The 22,983-nt window shown below is 34.6% G+C and overlaps 1 protein-coding gene across 5 annotated transcripts; it reads right to left on the reverse strand.

Annotated features, from left to right (window-relative positions):
* Window positions 1-371: 371 nt before the first annotated feature.
* On the reverse strand, window positions 372-12,965 carry REV1 (DNA-directed DNA polymerase). 5 transcript variants are annotated; one of them, XM_088488078.1, is made up of 23 exons: window positions 12,642-12,965; window positions 12,426-12,555; window positions 12,030-12,145; window positions 11,871-11,947; window positions 11,230-11,744; window positions 10,584-10,721; window positions 10,217-10,349; window positions 10,038-10,126; window positions 9,852-9,902; window positions 9,566-9,769; window positions 8,546-8,665; window positions 8,010-8,102; window positions 5,099-5,158; window positions 4,911-4,997; window positions 4,650-4,733; window positions 4,474-4,546; window positions 3,507-3,575; window positions 3,176-3,244; window positions 2,715-3,011; window positions 2,551-2,621; window positions 1,302-1,873; window positions 882-942; window positions 372-743 (listed from the first exon to the last, which is right to left on the reverse strand). In XM_088488078.1, the coding sequence occupies exons 1-23, from the start codon at window positions 12,818-12,820 to the stop codon at window positions 699-701; spliced, it is 3,333 nt and encodes a 1,110-aa protein (XP_088344204.1). In that variant the 5' UTR covers window positions 12,821-12,965; the 3' UTR covers window positions 372-698. The 5 variants fall into 5 exon arrangements, with proteins under 5 accessions (XP_088344204.1, XP_020979008.1, XP_016202394.1 ...); XM_021123349.2 differs by having other exon boundaries at window positions 2,551-2,624; XM_016346908.3 differs by having other exon boundaries at window positions 3,176-3,250.
* Between the last annotated feature and the right edge of the window lie 10,018 nt (window positions 12,966-22,983).

The following is a 22,983-nucleotide window of genomic DNA, read 5'->3' on the forward strand; positions in this document are numbered from 1 at the left end:
ATATAAGATTATATTAAATTTTTTTATTTTAATAAATACAAACTAACTTTAAAACGTTTTTTTAAAAACTACAAATACCAACACATAATTTTTTAATTTACCAAACTAAAACCCAATTCTAACAGTGACTCTAAATTACTAAATACTAATAATTTGTAAACCGATAAAAGGGACAAACACAGCATGGCAAGAAACATCCATCTATTTTACCAGAGAAAGAATACTCTTAAGTAAACAGTGCAAATGCAAATACCTGTCAATTATAAAATACAAAGAATGAAGTGGCAGGCTGTTTTCCTACAAATAAAAAGGCTAATATGACAGGTTTAATATCAAAGCAAAAGTCTAGGGAATGACACAAGGATTCACACTTTTTGAGCAAAAAAATATATACAACTGTTCACTGCTGATGGGAACAAAGCAACGTGAAATTACAAATTTGTTAATAAGAATGTTTAATTAACTTACTAGAACTTAAATAGTTAAATGCAACATCCAATAAAATAAGTACATAGCACCACAGACTGTTTAGCGATCACATCGCATAAATCAAAAGTACTCCACACATCAGCTGCAGATAGCAACTGTTGGTTTGTGATCTGACCTCTTATTCTTAAGCTCATAAAGCTAAACCAGTGAATTGCTGGGAAGTTTCTGAGAGTAATAAGGTGTGATAGACCATTTGGGTGTTGCTACTATTATGGCATAAACAAGCTTCCTCCGTAATTGTCATCTACGGCTGCCTACAAAATTAGAGCATGACATATGAAAATATACGTTTTGATATGCACGAAACAGACTATCACTGAACTTCTATTAGATGGCCATCCATCATCTCAACACCCCGAATTTATATGCACAAGTTGCCTTGTAAACTATACCTGAAGGAATGGAAATATATCATTATATACACGGGAGAAAAATTGGGACTTCACTGCAAACCTGAAACCAAATTGTAAGTCACTGCAAATATTCTCAACAAAATAATAATCCAAAAAATATAAGGAGTAAAATGACTTTGGCTGCACAACCATTGCCTTTACATTATGCTTTTTACCAAATACTATTTTACCCACACAAATACCAAGCTGACATGGATATGATCCTGAAGATGGTTTGCACAGACAAGAAATTATATCAACAACAAACTGTACTCCTTTTTAGTCCAAAAATCAACAGAATTGATACTCATTAAATTTGTATAATGTATATGGAGAATGTGAGAAAAGGCATAAATAAATATGAAAAGATAAGAATCTTTTTCAATACAGTATTGCTACCAAATTGCAAAATTAACATACCTTTTCAGAAGCCGAAAACAAATATAAATCTCTTCAATATCTCTCTCTATCTTCACTTTGACATATTGCTTCAGTAGCTCACACATGATGTTAACAGTTTCATCGTAAATCTCTTGGGTAAGATCTAGGTGGTGAAACTCAGATAAAAATTGGGGTAAAACTGAAGATAACTGGCTATTAAACCCAGATCTATGATAGATTTCTCCAAGCTTCCTTAAGCAACTGCTGTCTTTAAACTTGTCCATCCAACTTGGAAGATTACCGGCCCAAAGACTGTCATTCAAAGCATGGTTAACTGTTCCAGGACAATTCTTTGAAGTATCAACACCTACTGAATCCTGATTGATTCTACCAGGGCAAATGGCAGGAGTAGAGCAGAAATCTTGCGCCCTGTGTGCAGGAAGATGCTCAAGAATAACAGCTTTCAAATCCTCAGGAATTTGCTGTAACACTGAAGCATCAATTTGGCTTAAAGAAGAAGGCAATAAATCATCTCTTTCAATGTTCGAATTATGAGTAACTTGGGAACAGGATCCATGTCCTGAGCCAAGTACTCTTTCATGCTGCATTGCCTGTCAATAGATCATAATATATGTAACTAAATACAATACTTCTAGAAAAATCTTAAAATACTGCAAACAAAAATAACCAAGACTAAGATTGCTTCCCTTTCTAATAACTGTAATTGGTATTTAATTGCAATAAGCCACAATATAGACTGAGACTAGTTGTAGTGTCATGCAACAAACAATATGGATTCAATTCAATCACATGTAAGTCTCACCTTTTCAAAAAGGAATTAATATGAACTGCTAAATTAATTAGCAACTGAAGAAAACAGCTAAAAACCTAATAAAATTTTCAAACTGATCATCTTGGTTCCAAAAAGCTAGAGAAAAAACCATGTGGACTAAATAGCTAACCTACAAGTTCTGTAAAATTGATATGTTAGAGCAAGTTTTATTTATTTTTTCCTTAAAAGAATCTAATACATACAAAATTAAATAGAAGTTAATTGGCTAATGAACATGTGTCAGGGAAATGAACAGGTAAACAAATCTATCGAAAAAACTTGGATCCATCAAACCAAAATAATAAGACTAATAAAAATCAATAAGCCTTGGGAACATGAAAGATGGGTAGAAGCATATGAAAGATAGGTACAAGCGAGCTTAATGAAGTAATTTTTAAAGCAAACCAGACACTCATCCTGTCTAGTATCAAACAGGTTGAAAAGAGAAAACCATACCTTATTTTCTGAAAAGATTTGATTTAGAGGAATAGGATCAGAATATGGAAGGTCCTCTTCTTTACATGTAGCTGCTAACAGAAACAATTTGAATGCATGTATGACAAGTTTAACATTTGACCAACTTTAAAAGAGAAACGCTAACAAAATACAGAAAAATTTACCGTCATCCTCCAATGAGTTTCCTAGAGAGCTAGAACTCTCACATTTGCCTTTTCCTTTAGCAATAAAATCAATTAACTTCCCTCCATAAATTTCATTTAGTTCTGAAAATACTTCAGAGGGAAGATTTCTAATAACTTCCACATCAAGCTGACATAAAGGAGGTGGTGTTGAAATCGGATCACCACTAACATGAATATTTAGTATTTTATTGTCAATTTGAAATGAAGAGCCTTGTGAATGAATGCATCCATGACTTGAAGCACAATTCGCACAATCCGAATTGTGTTTGTTATGACCTGAAGAAAGAGAAACAAACAGAAGCTGTCTTCACAAATTCCACCACTAGTAAAATTCATAATGAAAATAAGAAATAAGAAATATATTATAAGCTGAATCAATAATCATGTTCTAAAGATTAGTATGCAATAAGTTAACTCTGTTTGGCAGCAATTTCAATTACCCATATGATATTTCTGTTTTTCCACACTTGCAGATCCTGAAGTAAGCCATGATTTCAAAGTATACTTCTCTGTACCTTCATGAAATAAGTAATGTTATACAACCCAAAAAGAGGAAAACAAAAACAAAGTTCAAAGCCCAGGAAAAGGACAAAATTCCCTATGCGCGGGGAAATGGAAAAAGATGGACATGCCAAGGTTAGAGATCTCATAAAAACATGAGTTTTCATTCAGTTCAGCAACTGGCATACCCTACATCTGTGTTATATACAACCGAATCATGCATTTTTACAGCAAAGTTAAGTTACACTTCACTCAGTATAATGCAGGTACCTTGCTTAGACGTATCTGCATTTTCAAGTCTGGAAACATGCAATCCAATACCGCGAATCTCTTTAACATCTATGTGAAATCAACAAAAGAAGAAAATGAATATGTTTGGATATCTAATTAGATCTTTATTGAACAGACCCTGATCCCCTACTAAAAGTATTCATCTGACACCAATTAACGTTTTGAGGAAGATAAACCAACATAACTTAGCACGTGAAGCTCTTTAAACATAAGCAACATTATAATGCCAGCATCAGATTTGTTATTTGATGCCAGCATCTGCAAATTCAGATTACAAGTTTACAACCATTTAAAAGTAATAGCTCAAACTAAAAGATAAGAGCTTATATGAACTTAAGTGCTTGCATGCAAGCATTTAGTTTAGAATATGATAAACAATTAACAAGATGAAGGTCAGTGTCAAGGAGCTTTGAGTATAAAACCAAGACCAAGGGTTGTCATCAGCAATGCAAGTAAAACTGCATAACTTCTTGGTTAACATCCTTACTACATAGCTATATTAAGCACCACAGGTGTGCTTTAGTTCTTGACTCTCATTTACCAAAATTAAGGAGTGAAAGAATGAGTGTAAGTGAAAGAATGATTTTATATCTCTGATACAACCACTCATGCTGAAACACTTTGGACTTGAACCACGGACAAAGCAGTGATATAAATGTGACTATAAAGTTGAACTTAAATAGATTACATTATTCTGAATCTCTCCATCTCCATAAAATTTTATCCTCAATATCTATCTCCACTACCTTAACTTTCACTGCCTTCACTATTAGCCGGTTTTGACCCCTAAAAAGAATGGTGCCAATTGATCCATGTAGCTACTGAACCAAAGAGGATTGTTTTTTAAGATAAAGGAACAAGTCCCTGACTTGCTAGTTATATATTTCAAAAAATAAAATGGTGGAAAACAATGCCAACGAAAGATTAAGCAGGCCAGAGTCCTTACCTATGTAAAAGCATCCAAGAAGTTGCTTTACTATTCGTTGAAGTATTTCCACATTTTCAGTTGCAAGAGGAATCTATCATGAGAAAATCACACAAAATCAGATATTAGAATAACTGAAAACCCTTAAAGAAAACAATAATATGGAGTATAGACATAAAACATGATTCAAGATTTACCGTTACAGAGTGACTCAAGTTTTCACAGTCCCCACAGCCCATAAACTTTGCAGGTTCATCAGCATCTTTTCTTCTCTTTTTTATCTAAATCATAGATCCAAAAATATTTATAAAGTTCAATTAGAATACAAGAAGGTATAAATAAATATCATGCATGATAGTTTAAGAAATTAACCTGGACATTCAAAGCAGTTTACCAGTTGAAACAGATGATAACAGAATAATCCAAAAATTAAATCTCACAAGCTAATTGTATAGTACCTTTAGAGTGAAAGTGCGCCCCTGTACTCCACAACATTGCAAACGCAACGAAACTTCCTTGCATAGGTTTATTAGGAAGTGTTCACACTGGAATATATTTTACGTTAATGTTGGGACAGATTCAGTTTTCCAAGGTTGTAAGATAAAAAGAAACTTAAGACTACAATACACGGTATAAGAGTACTAACATCTTTCATATCTCTGAACCTCACACCCCAATTAACATCCGCACCGATAGACTTACATTCCTACAGAATGGCAGATGATATCATTAAGAACCTTTAAACTGATATTAGACATCAGCTTATTAGAAAGACAGATAAACTTCCATAGGATAAAATGAGTAAGATGCCAAACATGAGTTGCTAAGTTAAAAGTGCTGCAGGCCCCTGATAAATCCATAATTTATGATGATTTTTTTGCATTGAAAGGAGTGGAATTTATCAACTTAACCTACACTTGTTCTTTAAAAATGCATACTTTTTGTGAGTTTTCTCCTAATTGTGCTTAATCGATTGAAACATGTTTTTTAGGCCTTTAAAATTATTAAATTAATTTCACTTTTATGCCATTCGATACCTTGATATGTTTGTTAAGTTGTTTAAGGGTTTAGGAGGCAATGATGGCTTAGAAAGATGGAAGAAAAGCATGCAAAAGTGGAGATTTTGTGAAAAAATGGAGGTTTGGAAAAGCTGCAGTGGTGCGTACACACCAAACCCATCTCGTGCCTCATTAATAAAGGCACTGTGACTCGCGATTTCAAGCCCATTTTTGGCCCAAATCAGTCCATTTCTGATGGCTTTTGAGGGGAGAATGAAGGGGGATACACACAACAACATACACTCTTCAATTTTTCCTTTATTTTTTTAGGTTTTTAGACCTTGAATTCTAGAGACAAAAGCTCCAACTTCTCTCTAGAATTTAAAAGGGTTTCTTATGAATTTTCTTTCTATTTTTAGGTTTTAGTTTTGTTAATTGTAGTTTTTAGTTTACAGTTTCTTGTTTTGCTACTCTACTTTGCTTAGAATCTTTTGTTTGTTTTTTTAGATTGCTATTTTAGTTTATAAATCTTTGTTGAATTCTCATTTTCCTTTAATACAATTTTATGTTTTTATGTTTAATTCATGCTTAATTGAGTTGTTATTATTGCTTTCTTGAATTGGATAGTTGTAGATTTTACTAATTCTTGCAATTTTTGAAGTTCTATGTTTATGCACTCTAGGTGTTTGATAAAATGCTTAAACTAGTTATAGAGTAGATTTTTATATTCTTGGCTTGGGATTGAGAAATTGGGTGACCTTGACTCACTAATATCCAAGTTGATTGATAATTTAAAGATATTAATTAATCTTGTTTCCACTAATGCTAGTCTTTTACTAATTCAATTAGTAAGTTGGTTAGTTCTTAAGGATTAGGATTAATTAAGCCTAATTGACTTTCCTCAATTTGTAGATGTTTACGAATTGGGTTTGCTTTTTATAATTATCATGTTGTATTTAGTGACAAGAATAGTGATCCTTAACCCTCAACCCTTGCCAAACCCTTTATAGCATTTGATATTCGCTTTCCTATTCTTAGTTAATTTCCTTAATTGCTCCTAATTTAATTCATTTTGATATTTACATATTGCTTGCTCTTTTAATTTCTTTCTATTTAAATTTCCGTTAATTGTGATCCAAACCCCAAGTTCCCCTATAGCCAATTATATGAACTCGATTGTGATTCATAGGGAGAACGACCCGGGATTAAACTCCCGGTTATTGATTTGAATTTGTGACATTTTTAGTAAACTTTGAAGAGTGATAAATTCCGGTTTAGAGCTACGATGAATCTTGAGCTTTAAATTTGAGAATTTTCTAAACCGGTGTTTAGTGCTCGTCAACCCCAGACGAGGGCCAGAAGTGAATCAAGCCTATTCCTGAGCTGCTTTGCATTCAACTTGTTAACAACTTGATAAGGTAAGTTCATGAGCTTGTGAGCCGAATTTGAGCCTAAGATTCGAGCTCATATATTAAATTTGTGTGTGTGTGTGGGAATATGAAACAGGTTAGTGCACAACTTTCTTTTTTAAAATAAGTGCACAACTTACTTTTTTAAAAATACTCTGATATATAATTCGTAAAAATAAAAAAATTTAAAACAAAAACATTTTTTGCTGTTTCCAAGACAACCAAGGCCTTTTAGTTAAGTTATAAGTCCTTCGTCATCTTAACTAATTCCAATTTTATTATTTTTACACACATTTAATAAATAAATGAGTGAATCATATCGATACACTAGTATATATAATATTCATGCTACCTGGTATGTGATGTTATTATATAAACTATACTTCAAATAAATTGTATTCTTATATAAAAGAAACTCAATCTACAGCTTCAACTAGCTTGTTAGTCTTTGGCGAGCAGCTTCAAGTTTAAAATTAGGTTCGATTGTCAATTAATCAAGCTCAATTTTCGTGCGTCGAGCTTAAATTTGGGCAAACTCAACTTAGCTCTCCCCGCTTCCACTTCTACCCCCCCCCCCCCCCTAAAAAATAATAATAATAATAATAATAGAACCGTGATTTCACGCCATATGTGCATATCACATCTTGTTAACCAGACAGTTATATCCTTTTAGTCATAGTCCAAGACCATTCTTACAGTTGTTAATCAAACCTAGACTACCATTAAAGAAAAGTTTGCACAGTAGGTCCTAAAATGAAAGAAAATAAAAGTTTATGACTTATAACACTTTGATCATAACTCGTGAACCATCTATCCCAGAAACTTAAACTTTTAGCTAAAGCATAGGAATGATTTTATATCCAATACGTCAAGCCTCTTTTGGGCTTGAAGTATGAACAAGGCACATGCTTATCATCCTTGTACTAAAATTCAATTTTTATTTAGAAGAGAGAGGCAAACAAGGATCGATTCTAAGGCTTTGAAACCATGTTTACCATCTACCCCAAAAGCTTAAGCTTTTATGTTTAGGCACAAATGGTTTAATGTCTAATAAGAAGTTAAGGAGATCTAACCTACCTCAAATCTGATGACAAATCAAGTTTGGATTTTAAAGCAAAGTATTAAGGACAAATGATAGGCTTTTCACTACCTGAATGATCCCTACTGATCGATAATCAATTCCTCTGCTATAATTCCACAGCATTTCCCCTGTTTTCATTCCATATTCCTTCTGCAGTGAGTTCTGTAAAAAAAAGAAAGCAGGGATACAATCTTGAATTTACAGATGTCAATGTCTTTAAATTATATAAACCAAAAGGAATGTTGAACATAGCTATGGAGTATAGAGGTACATGAACTAAGCTGCAAGAATACACACAAGTTTGTGCAATGACTATATTCTTGAATAAAGAAGGGCTGCAACTTCTTTTTTTTATTTTCTTTGCTCGAAAGAACTTATCGTATCATATTATTATTGTCTTCAATATAATTTCCAAAGTTTCTGACGAAATTAGTTATTTCAACAGAGCATATATATTCACTTATGATAAGCCTTATAAATCCATGTGCCTTCCTAAACTCGAGGAATGAGAAAAATAGCTAAGACCACGGGGAATTGATTGATGACAGACAGAAAGCACTACAAATTGACGTTATTAAGGAAGAATCAATAGAAATCTGTAGAACCTTGGAAATCATTCGCAACTGTCCACAAGTATTAACACTCTGCTTCTTTAATTTCTCTTGTAAAACATACCCTATACCAGGAAGAGCATCAACTGGAAGTTGATTTAAATGATCATCAACCTGAAAATGTAAAACTAAATAAGAGATAAGGTAATATTGATAATTTGATATATACCACACCTCAACTATAATATCAAAATACTTAAGCTGAATGTAAGAAGTAGATTCTCTTGTTCAAAGTGAACTACAACAGCTAGAAATCACAAATGATAATATGACGTTAGTTAATGTCACAAATAAAGAGTATAGAAGGGATGTAGCCTGTTATATTCTGTTATAGGAGATGATAACTGCCTAGTTGCTACTTGTTAGTGACAACTATAACTGCTTTAGTGATCAATAGGACTAATCTACCCCTATGCAACCCACTATATATTCTGTTGTATCAATGATTCTCACACAGAATGATAATATCACAGATTAACACATATTCTCTAATTCTCCAGATTCTCTCCTCCCTTTAAAAAATGCACAACATCAGCAGTATATAGAGAAACAAGGGAATAAGTTGATCTTTAAAATGTTCTGAAAGCCAGATAAGATATATCGAAAACATTGAACATAAACTATCATAAGCTCTTCCTGGAGAACCATAAAGAGTCACTTCCAATAATACACAATATAAGTGAAACTTAGAATTATCACTTTTGAGCAAAATCTAAATACGCAATGGAACTTAATAGGAAGATAATCTCTACAACTACCAATTGCCATCAAGAACAAAAGAGCTATTTATCATTTAAATGTTATGAATAAAGAATAATAGACAACAATAAAAAAAGAGAATAACAAGAGCACCAAGTACATCGATACTATGATCTGCAAATATACAAGGATACAAGATTCAGCATAAAATTCATGGCACAAACACTATTATGGCTAAATGAGATAAGTAAAATTTGCTTGCGAACAAGAAAGAAAGATATAAGGTTGTGAATCACATAATACTCCAAAACATACTCTCTCTGGAGTTATGTAACATTGACCATTTGGTTTTGCGGTCCTAGTAGCAATACGAGCCATAAGCATATTCCCCCCTATACCAGCACTTGCTGTACACCTAGTGGTTTCATAGATCTCTTTTCTAATTGATGAAGCCAAAAGTTCAGGATCTTCAACCATAGCATCTGTGAAGTCCAAAAATGCTTCATCACAGCTTACAGCCTACATCAAGTAGCAGTTAAAGGACTAAAGAGATATCAACTAACTACTTTATGCTATGCACTTTGAGAACACCCAACAAGACCTGCACTTTGTTGCAATGCCGATGCAATATACTATAAAATTGATCAGCTACCTGCAAGTTATCCAAATAAGAGAGATGGTGGTAAAAATCAACTGTAAAGGGGGAAAGGGAGCACAGAATGATACGCCATAAAGCATAATATTCTGCTCTGTAAGTTATTCAACTATGCATCCTGCAACTGCTTACTTCCTCATAAGCTTCAAAGTTGTATGGAAAGGTAACAAGATGGGGACAAAGAGCCTTGGCATCTCGAACAAACATACCAGCTCTGATACCTAGCAGCAACATAGAGCATAGTTTGATACCAAAAAACTGAGCAAACAATATGGCTGATTGAGTTATATATAAATTGGTATATATCCAACCATAACTACGAGCTGGGTAATTTGCAGAGGAAATCTCAGATGTTCCCTTCGAATTATTTGAGTGACATACAGCTACAGGCTTGTCAAACAACGCAGGTTTGTTTCTGATAACCACAGAAACGAAAAAGCAGTCCTGGGGCAGCACACACAGTATTCAAACACAACATTATTCTTAAAGTTTAAGCCCATAATGCAGGTATTAGTAAAAAAAAAGGCAAAAAAATAAAACTGGGATGGGAGTGCTAATTTTTAAAAGTCAAACTTACATATCTTCGTATGATACAGTTGACATATTTATTCAAAATCCAAATCAAAAGTAAAATGACAACAATAATTTATATTCAACAACCTCAAATGTAAAGCTTACCATGTCAACATGAAGAATAACCGACTTAATATCGGATTTATTACTGTTAGAAATTCCATTATTCAGACCAGTAGACAACGTTGGGAACCGTTTTCGATACCGTTGTCTCCAGGTTCCTATAAAGTGAAGTCGTGAATTCTACATATACCAAACTTGAATCAGGATGTTACAACATAAAATCACCAATAATAATAATAATAATAATAATAATAATAATAATAATAATAATAATAATGGCAACGGCAAGATTATGACGATGTAAGACAAGAAAATCAAGGAAATAAAGTGAGAAGCAAGTCAATATCATATCAGTACATCACATGTGCATCCTTCCTTTATATATGAGAGAAAGGGGCCATTGATTCATTGTCCACCCTCAACCCAAACCGAAAAACAAAAATCAGCTTTTCATTCACCTTATCTATTGAAGTTGAAGACATTATATTTTGATGTAATAAACAACTTTATCATTGGAGCTTATGTTCGTTTCCTGATAAATTTTTCATAATATTATATATCCAAATGGTTAACACATGGTATATCGAGCATATAAGATAACAAATGAATGGGCCCGGAAAATTTGCCAACAAAGTCATCATTTTTCCAAGCAATATACAAAGATCCAAACTTCTTCCAAAATCAATACCTTGAAATAATTTTCTACAAAATTGGGGTCTGTAAGAGTTGAATGACATTGTTTAGAGGATCCAGTGGCTTCAGAACTTGGAAATTGATGTACATTCTGGTTATCTGAGCAGGGAATACTAAATGATGTAGAAGGTTCTTGATAAGTAGGATCAAGCTCCCCTTCAGTGTTTCTTTCATTATTAGTTTCTGAACTGTTTGCTTCTGCAAGCTTTTCTTCATCACATATAACTCTTTCACCAATAGGCTCTTCCATCATAAATACATCAGTTTTCTTGGAGGAAATATCATTCGATTCATTACTGATTTGCCTGCAAACTTCAACCATCTCCCCAACTTCAGATGGGTGTCTCTCCTTCAGTTGGCCAACCCTTGGGAATGAATCTTGAACGTCTGGTTCCACTTGACAAAGGGCATTTGTAAAAGTGTCCTCTGACATCTTGCTACTTTTCAATGTGAAGAATGCTGACAGTTTTGGTTGGTTACTAGCAACCTGCTCAAGTTGATAAGGCACCCCTGGAAAAGCAAAATGAAGGTTTAGTCACTCTCAGCCCATTTTCGCTCCCTTAAAAATATATGGCAGAATTTATTTGCTGATGAAGATGAAATCAATATAGGTGCATGAAAAATGCAAGAACATACAGCTTAAGAGTCTGTTAGCAGCAATTGAATCTAAAATCCAAGTGGGTTTTACTACTGGTAGTCCTGCACTGAAGGCTCTGCATTGGACCAGCCAATAATTAAAATCATGGATAAGAAAGAGCAGGATTAAACCTCAAAATTGAAATGACTTTATCAAACCTGATGTTCTTAACTTTACTATCAGGAAGATTGCTGCAGATAATATGTGTGACACAATGTCTTGAGAAATAATTCTCGAACCTTCCATCATACTTTAACATGTAGCCCCGCAGCTCCTATAACATGTTGGTTATTAACGTCAAGTCATCCCTTTGTTTTACCGAACCAAAACAAACTACAACTGATTCAAACTTAGAATTTCATTCTGCACTAAGCCCAAAACAAGGAAAGCTAACTCAACCATATTGTTGTTTGATATTTAAATTTAACAGAGACCCCCACCCCCCCCCCCCCCGGCGGGTCTCTCTCTCTGTCTCCCCCAAATTGAAATTTCAAGAATCAGGTACATGGATAAACAGAATAAAAAACAGAAAAGGAAAAAAAAAAGGCACTAACCTGGCTGGAAGGGACCGTGAAACCATCAACAAATATAGAAACTCCACTGAAAATTGGTTTCCGAGCAGCAGATGCGGAAGCTTCGGAGTCGAACTGGTTCTGAAGTTTGCAATTCTTGTGTGCCATGTAACTGCATATATATATAGCGGGAGATAGCAAAAGGCCGAAGAGCATGGAAGGATGTTGGGAATGATAAATGAATGAGTCCGGAAATACCTGCTGAAATCAGAGAACGGGGATTTTCGAGAGGAGCAAGAGGAGGCAGAGAGGGACTTTGAGCCCCAAGCGACGCCTAGGGTTTTCTGGTTGGTGTTGTTGGCGGTGGCATTCTTCTTCCTTTTCTTAGAATTAGAGTGATGAGTGGAAGACGAGGAATTGGAGAGACGCGAGTCCATACTCACTGTGGTCTGCAATGGGAAATGAGCTGCGGAAGGAAGAGCGCTTCGTTTGCTTCTTCTACAAACCAACAACAACAACGCCGCCTCCTTTTCAAATCAAACTTAGCGCCAGGCAGCGCGACAACCACTTTACCATTGTTTAGTGATGCTAAGGGGCTAAGTTATCTTAAAAAATATTGTTAAAATTGAAATAATATTTGTTATTATTATTTAATAGTATTTTTTTAATTTAAAAAAAGTTTTATTAAAATACAAAAAATATATTTTTAATCTTAATAACAATTATATAGCTATTATAATTGTGAATACTATAAATTTTACTATAGATATTACTTATCTTATTATTTATTTTCTTATAAGCAATAACAAGATACTTATACATATATCCCATATTTAAATGAGATACTTAATTTGGATATTATAAACAATATTTTAATAGTCAAAATTTAAAATTTATATTAGTAATTTCATACATTATTTAAGTGTTTGTCAAATTATCTACTTTTATTCCATATATCTTTGTGAGTGTATATTCAAATATCGACTTAAAAAATAGTGAGGATGTAATGTCTTTTGAGTTAGACAGAATATTTAGTTATGTTAAAGAGTTTTATTTTGACAAATATAAAATGTTAAATATAAGTTTTTTGGATTAAAATCTTTTAAAATAAAAAAATTGATAAAATAAAAAGTTGATTATTTTTAAATTAAAATAGTAAAACACACATTTCATAAAAAATTATAAAATTAATGATAATTAATCCTTCACTTTACCACTTTATCAGCGTCCTCATTTTAGAGGATCTAAATTCAAGTTTCTTATCATCTTTGACAACCAATAATTCATATATTGCGTTTTATATCTCAAAAATAATGAACACCTTCGATTGATGTTTGACCGTCATAAAAAGTGCTAATGCAACAAGTGACTGAGTTCGCTGAGTGGGGGATATTGGAGTGCATGTTGGGCTTTTAGTTCAAACTTACAAGTCTCAATTGGTTATGATAATTTGACACAACTAGCAGCACAGCCTGTCTGATGTATTATTTTGGTCAATGACATGGAGGACAATTTTGATCCAGACGAAGAGTATGTAGTTGACTTTGATTTATCCGATGATATCACTTTTTATGAATTATTAAATTTTATTAAATAAAAAATAAATAAATAGATTCCTGAGTTTTTCATTTGTAGATATTTTACTTCATCGAAATTGGAAAATACGAAAACTTCTCTGACCATTCGAAACGCTTGACATATGAGTCTTTTCATTTAATCTGGTTGGCCAAACGTAACAGAGTCAAATTAGGTGGCGCTTATGTGGCGTGGAGTGTGTGTACGTGTCGCCAAGGTGTTGTTAACGGGGCTGACATAGTCCGTTATAGAAAGTTATAAGACAGATTGGTTCTTATGCTCTAAAACGACGACGTTTCGAAAAACATAGTTTAATGCTTCATATCAAATATATTAAGGATGCCCATATCAATCATAGACAATTACAAGAAGCCATAGCACTGATGTTTTCCCTCCAAAAAATACAACGCTTCATCTTTGCCATGTTGCGTTGGTGTTCTGTGAAGCAGCTTCAGCGAAGCTTCGTTGTTGTAGCTATGTCCGATGTGGAGAGCAGTAAGTACATTGTTGTTGAAACTTATTGTACTCGTACCTTTTATTTGTTATGCATGTCCTAGGATGGGATTTATAGGGACTGTAAGTGAAGGTAGTGGCTAATTAGTTGTGTGGGGTTAGTAAGGTCTAGGGCAATGTTTAAGGCGTACCCGATTGAAAATTTTAGATCATTGTTAATTATGTATGATTTTGTGTTGTTTTGTGTGTTGAAAAACGCTGTAGATAGATTATGTATTTGGTGTTCCTATTTTCTATCATGGGGACTACTTTTCAAGGGTACCTACCGGTGAGTTAGTCTATCTTCATGGTCAAGTTGAGAGGTTTTCACTCATGGACTTGAATTTTGTCAATTTTGAGAATTTGATCACACTATTTAAAGGATTGGGATATTAATCATGTAAGGAAGCTTACTGGTATGATCCAAAAAGAAAGGATATAGGGTCAGGGCTGCATGTACTGAGGGGGGAATATAGGGATCAACCAAGTGCAACAGGTTAAGTTGAGGAACAAAGACACTGATGAGTTCTGTATTTTTTTTATCAACCTGTTGATGATCCTGATATTGCAGATGGTGCTTGTGAGAAAAATGCTAAGGTTAAAGAACAAGTGGATCCAAATGAGTTGGAGATATTGGATGACTCATTTACTGATCATGATAGTGATGACAATGCGGAAGATAAGTTGTATAAACCACCACCTCCCGGTTATGAAAGTGGGAGTGAGAGTGATGAAGATAATGTTGGTGGCAGTAGTATTAGAGTTGCCAAAGGGAAGAGGAAACAAGTGTCTCCATCGTCGACAAAAAACATTAAGCCCCAGGAGAAGCAAAAAAAAATAAGCCACACATGTGTCTAAAAGGAAGAGGTTTAAAGCAAGAAGAGTGGGCTCATCTGGAGAAGGTTCATCAAAGATAAATGGGCCTGCTAAACAGCCTAACACAAGTGGGCCTACAAGACAGTCCAATAAAGCTAGGCCTGCTAGGGAGCCCAACATGAGGACAGGAATTGCAGATTATGTCAGTGATGTAGACATAGAGGATGAGGACATTGTGTATGAGTATAAATCTGAGGATCTGCATACTCATGTCTCATTAGAAGATGAAGGAAACAAATACTATTGGCCTGAGTTTGATGAACAGTATGGCTTCGAAGAAAGGAGATTTGAGCTTGGCATAAGATTTACTATAATTAAGAGGTTCAAGGATGTTGTGAAGGATTCGTTTATTGCTAAAGGAAAGGAGTTGGTCTAAATAAAAAATGACAGAAAAAGAGTTAGAGTTGGCTGTAAAGGTAAAGATTGTCCTTGGATTACCCATCTCTCTTACAATAAACAGTTGTAGTGCTTCCAAGTGAAAACATATAGGAATGAGCATACATGTGCAAAGGACCTAGGAAACAATGCAGCTGACCAACACTGGATGAGAAAGAAGGTGGAGAAAAGGATGACCACCCAGCCCCACATGACCACACATGAAGCTATTAATTTCTTAAGAGAAGAGTTCGATCTTGTTGTACACCCTAAGATGGTTTATAGAGCTGTAAGGGAAGCAAAAGACAAGATTATGGGCAATGAGGTAGAACAATATGAGAAGCTAAGGGACTACTTGATGGAGATACATAGAAGTAATCCAAAGTCTACTACCTTGCTAGATGTTATTCCCATGCCACAGTCACCCCCTACCTTTGACAAAATGTATATTTATTTCAATGCCTGCAAGCTTGGATTTAAGAGTGGATGCAGACCCTTGATTCATTTGGACGGAGCATTCTTCAAGACCTATCATGGGGCTAATTACTATCTGTTGTGGCATAGGATGCTAACAATACGGCTGGGAAAAAAAATCCAAATTTTGGATTTTAAACTAAATCCGAAACAAACCATTTTAAAAAAATAGTTTTAAATTAAAAAAAAATCCAAACCAAATTGGATCTATTTTATAATTTGGTTTTTAAATCCAAACTATTTAAATAATTTTAAATCCAGATCCAAATCCATATCCAAATTAAAATCCAAAATTGAAAAAAAAATCCTAATCTAATCGTGAATCCACAATTCAGTTCACACACATAACCATGTTGGTCTTCTTTCTTCGGCTCTTCCCTCTTGGTTTTCGCCACAGCCGGCATCGGAGCAGGCAATTAGCACTGGCACCCTGTTGTCTCTTTCAACGGCCTCACCTTTGTTTCTCATCTTCTGCGTTTTCTAGTGCTTCCTTACACATTAGCCATCGTTGTCCTTTGGTTTTGCCGTCGCTGACTCACTGTCACAGGTGTGGACAACTAGATCTTCTTCTTGCTTCTGGGTCAGTGGGTCACCATCTGCTTCTGCGTATTCTAGACTTCTGGTTCGTCGTTTGCCATTGTTTCTCATCTTCTTGAATTTTTCCCTGTTCTAAGTTTCCCTTTATTTTTTGAAAGAAATTTGTTGCAATAAAAATCTGTATCCACAATTTTTACTAGAGTTTGATGATTAGTGGGTCTTGGACCTGAGAAAATCTGATTGTGGTTATGGTTTTTGGTTGGACTGATTATTTTATTATTTTTGTTCTTGGTTCTGATTTTTCTGATCCTGGTTAAGGTTGATGGTTGGAACGTTTTTTGTTTTCTTGTACCGTTTGATTTCAATTTGTTTTTGCATTGTCAAACCAAACCGGTGAGTTGATGCAAATACCATCACCTAATTGCATTTTCTTAACTTCTGTTTTGGAGATTGTTTCTTTCTTTTTGGAACGGACTTGGATCCTCTAAATTTTGAAATTTCACTTTAAAGAGTAACGTGTGATCTTTCACCCTTGAATAGTTTCTCTTTCATATTTTCTCTTGGTTCCACCTATGAAATAAATGATGAAAGATCATACTTTACCATTTAAAGTGAAATTCAAAATTTAGAGGATCCAAAAACTTTTGGAACTGCCATTGGTGAAGTGCATATAAAGACAATGGATTTTCCTACTATTATTTGTCCACCTAAAACACTTGACATTTATCAAAATTAATCCTTCTTTTGAATATAATCATGTTTCTAATTTCCTAAGAAGTGTGGTATCAAATAATTTCCAACAGTCAGTCAGGAACCAAATCCATTGTATAAATCAATATTCGGCTTACATAGAATATATGTCTACTAGTGTGTTTCAAACAGGGAAAAAAAGACCAAATTCAAAATAAAGCTTAAAAATGTTATCCATTAATTATTATTTATCATATCCTTTGTTATTAGATAGTTAGTTAATCGAATACAAATTAAATTAAATATACTAAGTTCAAAGATGAAACAGCAACCTCATGTACCATCCTCTTTTTATTTTATTCATCTATTGATTGATCATATTGATATTGCGAATGGTTGTTGGCTTTGTAGGGAAAGAGGGTGTGTTGTAGGGAGATAGACAAAGGTGGGGACGGTGGGGGCAACGGTGCTGATTCAAAATCTCTGAGATAGAAAGAGAGAGTGGGAACATTCTGATATTGGTTGGCTTTTAGTGTGTGTGCCTGTCTAATATGAGAAACAACTCATCTTCTCTTTTCGACCAAATTATCTAAGATACTTAATTAAACAAAACATAAACTCTTTCTACTTAACCGTGGATTAACTTTGATTGAGTGGTTGTTGTGTTGTTGAGATTGAGTGAGAGAGAGGACGTGGGGTTCTTTGTTTAAGGATGGATGGATATACATATTTAGATTTTAGATGTAGTACTCAACTTTTGTGTGTGTGTGCTTCCTTTTCTTGTGGTGCTTTCACCACTCATTATTTTCATTCATTCCTACTAGTCACACACAACACTTTCACGTTTCAGATCTCTCCATATACCACATTCTCTTTCACAAAGGAACTTGTGTGTTACTCTGCTAAACTAAAGAGGTAGGTTTAGATTGATTTATGTTCATTCATTCTTCTTCTTTTCTTTTCTTTTTTATTTATTTATTATTCTATTTGTCCATTTCAGAGTTATATACCTTGCTTTATATGCAGAGCAAGATGACTGAAAACAGTAATATTAAAGCAGCAGGGATGTCTGCTAGCACTCAACCATCTTCTCCACTGTCAGGTGTTCGTAAAAATCGATCAGCTATTTGGGATCATTTTGATGTAGAAAATGCTATCAAGAAAAAGGCTAAATGCAAATATTGTGGTAGCTTAATACAATATGGAAATGGAACCAGCTCAATGGGTGGTCATTTGAGAAGATGCAAGCAAAATCCTAATAATGATTCAAACAAAAGAAGAAAAACAACGACCACACCGACTATAGAGAAGCGTAGTGTTTTAAATTCACCCAATGCTTTCAAATTTGACCAAGAGGAGGCTCGAAGGGCAGTTGTGGAAATATTTATTGGGGAAGAGTGATGAATGGATTTTTGATGGTATAGAATTTCACAAATGAATTCTCGTTGCAAGTATAGTTTCTAAACCAAGCAATAATCCTTTCATACAAAAGATTGTTTGTCACAAGTAACAAACCCCTAAATTTATAAACCGAAGTATTGGAACCTCGGGTCGTTCTCCCTAGGAATTATAATAAAGTGTCTTGTTATTGGTTGTGAATTATATTTGGGGTTTTTAAGCTTTTGGACAAGAAATATAAATGGCAATGAAAACAAACTAACAACTATAAAAGGCTCTTGGTAAGGTGTGAGAACTAGAAGTCCTATCCTAGTTATCCTTCTCAATTGTGATGAGAATTGTTCATTGCTACCACTTAGTTAACCCTTACTAAAGAAAGGAAAGTCAAGTGGATGAATTGACTTGAGCCACAAGTCCTAGCCAACTCCCAAGGAAAGACTAGCTTTAGTGCACTCCAAACCAATTAGCAATCTCTCCAATTATCAATCAACAAAGGGATTAGATAACTCAAGTGTCACTAATTACTCTACCTAGGCCAAGAGGAACAAAATCTACACTATATCTAGAAGAGGCATTTCAATAAACACATAGAGTGCAATAGAAGTAAACATTATTAATTGCAAGAATTAAAGGAATCTACAACTACAAAGGCAAGAGATCAACAATAGAAAAGCAAAGAAGAACAATTATTATGAATTACCTCTTATTGAATTGGAAGAAAGTAGAAGGAACAATACTAGATCTACAACAAAATATAAGAACAACATAAAGGAAATTACAATAAAAGAGTAGAAGAAGATTGAATGTAGCAACAAAGAATTGAGAGATAGAAGTGGAAGAATGCAAAGATTAAAACCTAGATCTAAAAACTAAACCTAATTCTAATCCTAATTCTAGAGAGAAGAGAGAGCTTCTCTCTCTAGAAACTAACTCTAAACTAATCCTAATGAGTGGAAATGAACTAATGTCCCTTTGCTCTTCAATCCTTGGCTTTAAATAGCATCTTTGGCGCCAAAGTTGGTTGGGATTGGGCCCCACAACCCTTGAGAATTCGTTGGCCACGTTTTCATTAAAAAATCATAAACCAACACTGACGCGTACGCGCACATCACGCGTACGCGTCCATGGGGTAATCCGCAAGGTGCGCGCAAGCGTCAGGTGCGCGCGCGCGTCCATGGGCGAGTTCAACTTCTTTGACTTTCCATGATTTCTCCACTTTGCATGCTTTCCTCTTCACTCCTTTGATCCATTCCTAGCCTTTTCATTCTGAAATCACTAACAAACATATCAAGGCATCTAGCGGAATCAAAGGGAGATTAGAACCATCAAATTAAGGGTCTAAAAGCATGTTTTCACATCTAAGCACAAATAAGGAGACAATCACAAAACCATGCTATTTCAATGGATAAATGAGGGTAAAAGGTATTAAAATCTCCAAAAATCAATACAAGATAAACCCTACAAATGGGGTTTGTCAACCTCCCCACACTTAAGCCAAGCATGTCCTCATGCTTAAACCAAGAATGAAGTAAGGGTATGGCATTTATTCAATGGAAACTAACTAAATGCAATCTACCTATATGCAACTATCTAAATGAATGCAAGTGCTTGGTCAAAATAAATCAATTCCCAAGAAACATATATGCACAAGGGCTAAGGACTAGCAAGTCTAATCCACAATTGAATTGAGTTATTAAATATTTTTACAAACTTGCATGAAAAGAGATGATCATAGGTGAAAACATGTAATTGAGCATCAAACCTTCACCGGTAGTGTTTGCACTCTATTCACTCAAGTGTTTAAGGTTGATTCACTCAATTCTCCTCTATTTCATGCTTTCCAAGATTTGTTTTTCTTCTAACAATCAACATTTATTTCATGCACGCATACAAGTATCATGAGGTCTTTTCATTGGTTGTAATGGGGCTAGGGTCAAGGTAGGATGCATATTTGGTCAAGTGAGCTTGAAATTTGAATCTTTGATAAGCTTAAACTTCCCACCTAACCTATGACATCCTATACAATTAAGTTCTAATCTAGCTACCCATTTTTCACCTTTTCACATACTCATGCATTTTCTTTTCATTTCACAACTCATATGCATTGATCTTATTGAGCTTCACCTTGGGGCATTTTTGTCCCCTTTTTATTTCTTTCTTTTTCGTTTTCTTTCTTTTTCCATTTTTTTTCTATACTTTTCATATATTTTTTTTTTGTTTTTCTCATTTTTTCTTTCTTTCAAACTGTATACAAGAGTACCAATGCATAAGGTCTATACATTTAATCAATACATGAGCATGTACCCAATTCCCAATATTTACAATAATAATACAAAACTACCCTTTTATTCACCCAATGTCCCAAGGTTCCCACACTTGAATGATACACACACTCTAGCCTAAGCTAATCAAAGATCCAAATAAGGACATTTATTGTTTTTCGCTTTAAGGCTTGTAATGTGCTAAATTAAGAACAAGTGGGTTAATCGTAGGCTCAAATTTGGCTAACAATAGAAGATAAAAGGTAAGGCTATTTGGGTAAGTGAGCTAATGAAATGATGACCTCAATCATATAAATGCATGAATACACAAAATAATGGACATAAAGAATCAAACAAATCAAAGATTACAATCATAGAAAGAGAATAATGCACACAAGAAGGAAAAATAAGTGGTTATAAGATGTAACCACATCATTAGGCTCAAGTCTCACAAGATTGTGTTCTTAGCTCATAAATCATGTTCCACAAAATATATAATTCAAGCAAGTTCTATGAAAAGTTTTCACTCAAATCAATTGACATGCCCTATAGATAGAAATCTTTGAAAAATTCTCATTATTTTGACTAAGCTTATTGTGTATATATATGCAAAAATAAGAAAATGCAACAAAAATAAAAAAAAACTAAAATGAAATGCAAAAGTGTTGGGATTAGAAATTTGTCACCCAAAATCGCCGATCGGTCGGACGACCTCCCCACACTTAAAAGTTTGCACCGTCCTCGGTGCACTCAAAGATGAGCAAGGGGGTACGGCGACTCTCCGGATTGCTATGTGTTCTTTCTTCCGCTTCCGTGGTTGCTTGTGGTGTATTCATTATGAAAAACAAAAATATAACACCATAAGATGAGAGCATACATTGTTGGAATGAGGTAAAACACTAGAATGAGGTGAGTGAATTAGTGTGACATTAAGAAATATTAGGTGTGTGAATTCTAAATTGCGCGGTTTAGAATACACATTAGCATAAAAGCTATGTCACAAAAGAAGCATGCACTTCACTTATCCTAGTGTGCTTGAGATGCTTTAAGTAAGCTTGTAAGGTAAGACAAGCATTAGAGAAGCATGAAAGCATTCAAGTCAAACATATGGATGGATATAATCATGAACACAATGCATTAAGGTAAATGCACAACATCATCCATCAAGAGGTTGCCCAATCAAGGGAAAAGGATCCAAATCACATGGTGGCTAGCTACAACATGCAATTCAAAAGAGTTATAAGCTCGAAGACAATTCTCATCACTTGGTATTTTTCAAAAGGTAAGCATGAAGAACTCAAAACCAAGTAACAAAATATAACCTCAATCATAGAATCCAACAAAGATTATCTAAAAACATTCATGCTAAAATAGCATTTAGGCAATAAAGGATATAGCAATGTATAGTAAACAAAGTCAATACTCCAACACGTATAATGAAAAGAGAGAAAATAAAATGAAAGCTAAACGAAAACTAACTAATTAACTAACCAACTAACTAACAACCAACTAAAATAAATGGTTATCGATGGTGTTTGGAAGTGTTGGATGAGGGGTAGTAGGAGGGAAGAAGAAAGGAGAAGGAAAGAAATAGAAAGATGAGAAGAAAAGAAGTGAATGGAAGAAAGGGCATCCACGCGTACGCGCACATGGCGCGCGCGCGTCGTTGGCTTATTTCGAGAGTGGCGCGTACGCGTCATGTGCGCGTGTGCGCAAGTGGGGTTTGTGCCAGAGGCACAACGTTGGCGCGGCGCAGGCACAACTCTCTGGAAAATGTATGGAGGTTGGAACTTCTCAATCCACGCGTACACACGCATGGCGCGCGCGCGTGGATAGTCGAAAATGCTGGAAGTGCGCGTACGCGCCATGTACGCGTACGCGTGGATGGTGCTGCGTTTTTCAAAATTTTTTTTCTATGTTTT

The sequence above is a fragment of the Arachis ipaensis genome, chromosome B5 (assembly GCF_059453495.1).
Source record: "Arachis ipaensis isolate K30076 ecotype BB chromosome B5, ASM5945349v1, whole genome shotgun sequence".
Lineage (NCBI taxonomy): Eukaryota > Viridiplantae > Streptophyta > Magnoliopsida > Fabales > Fabaceae > Arachis > Arachis ipaensis.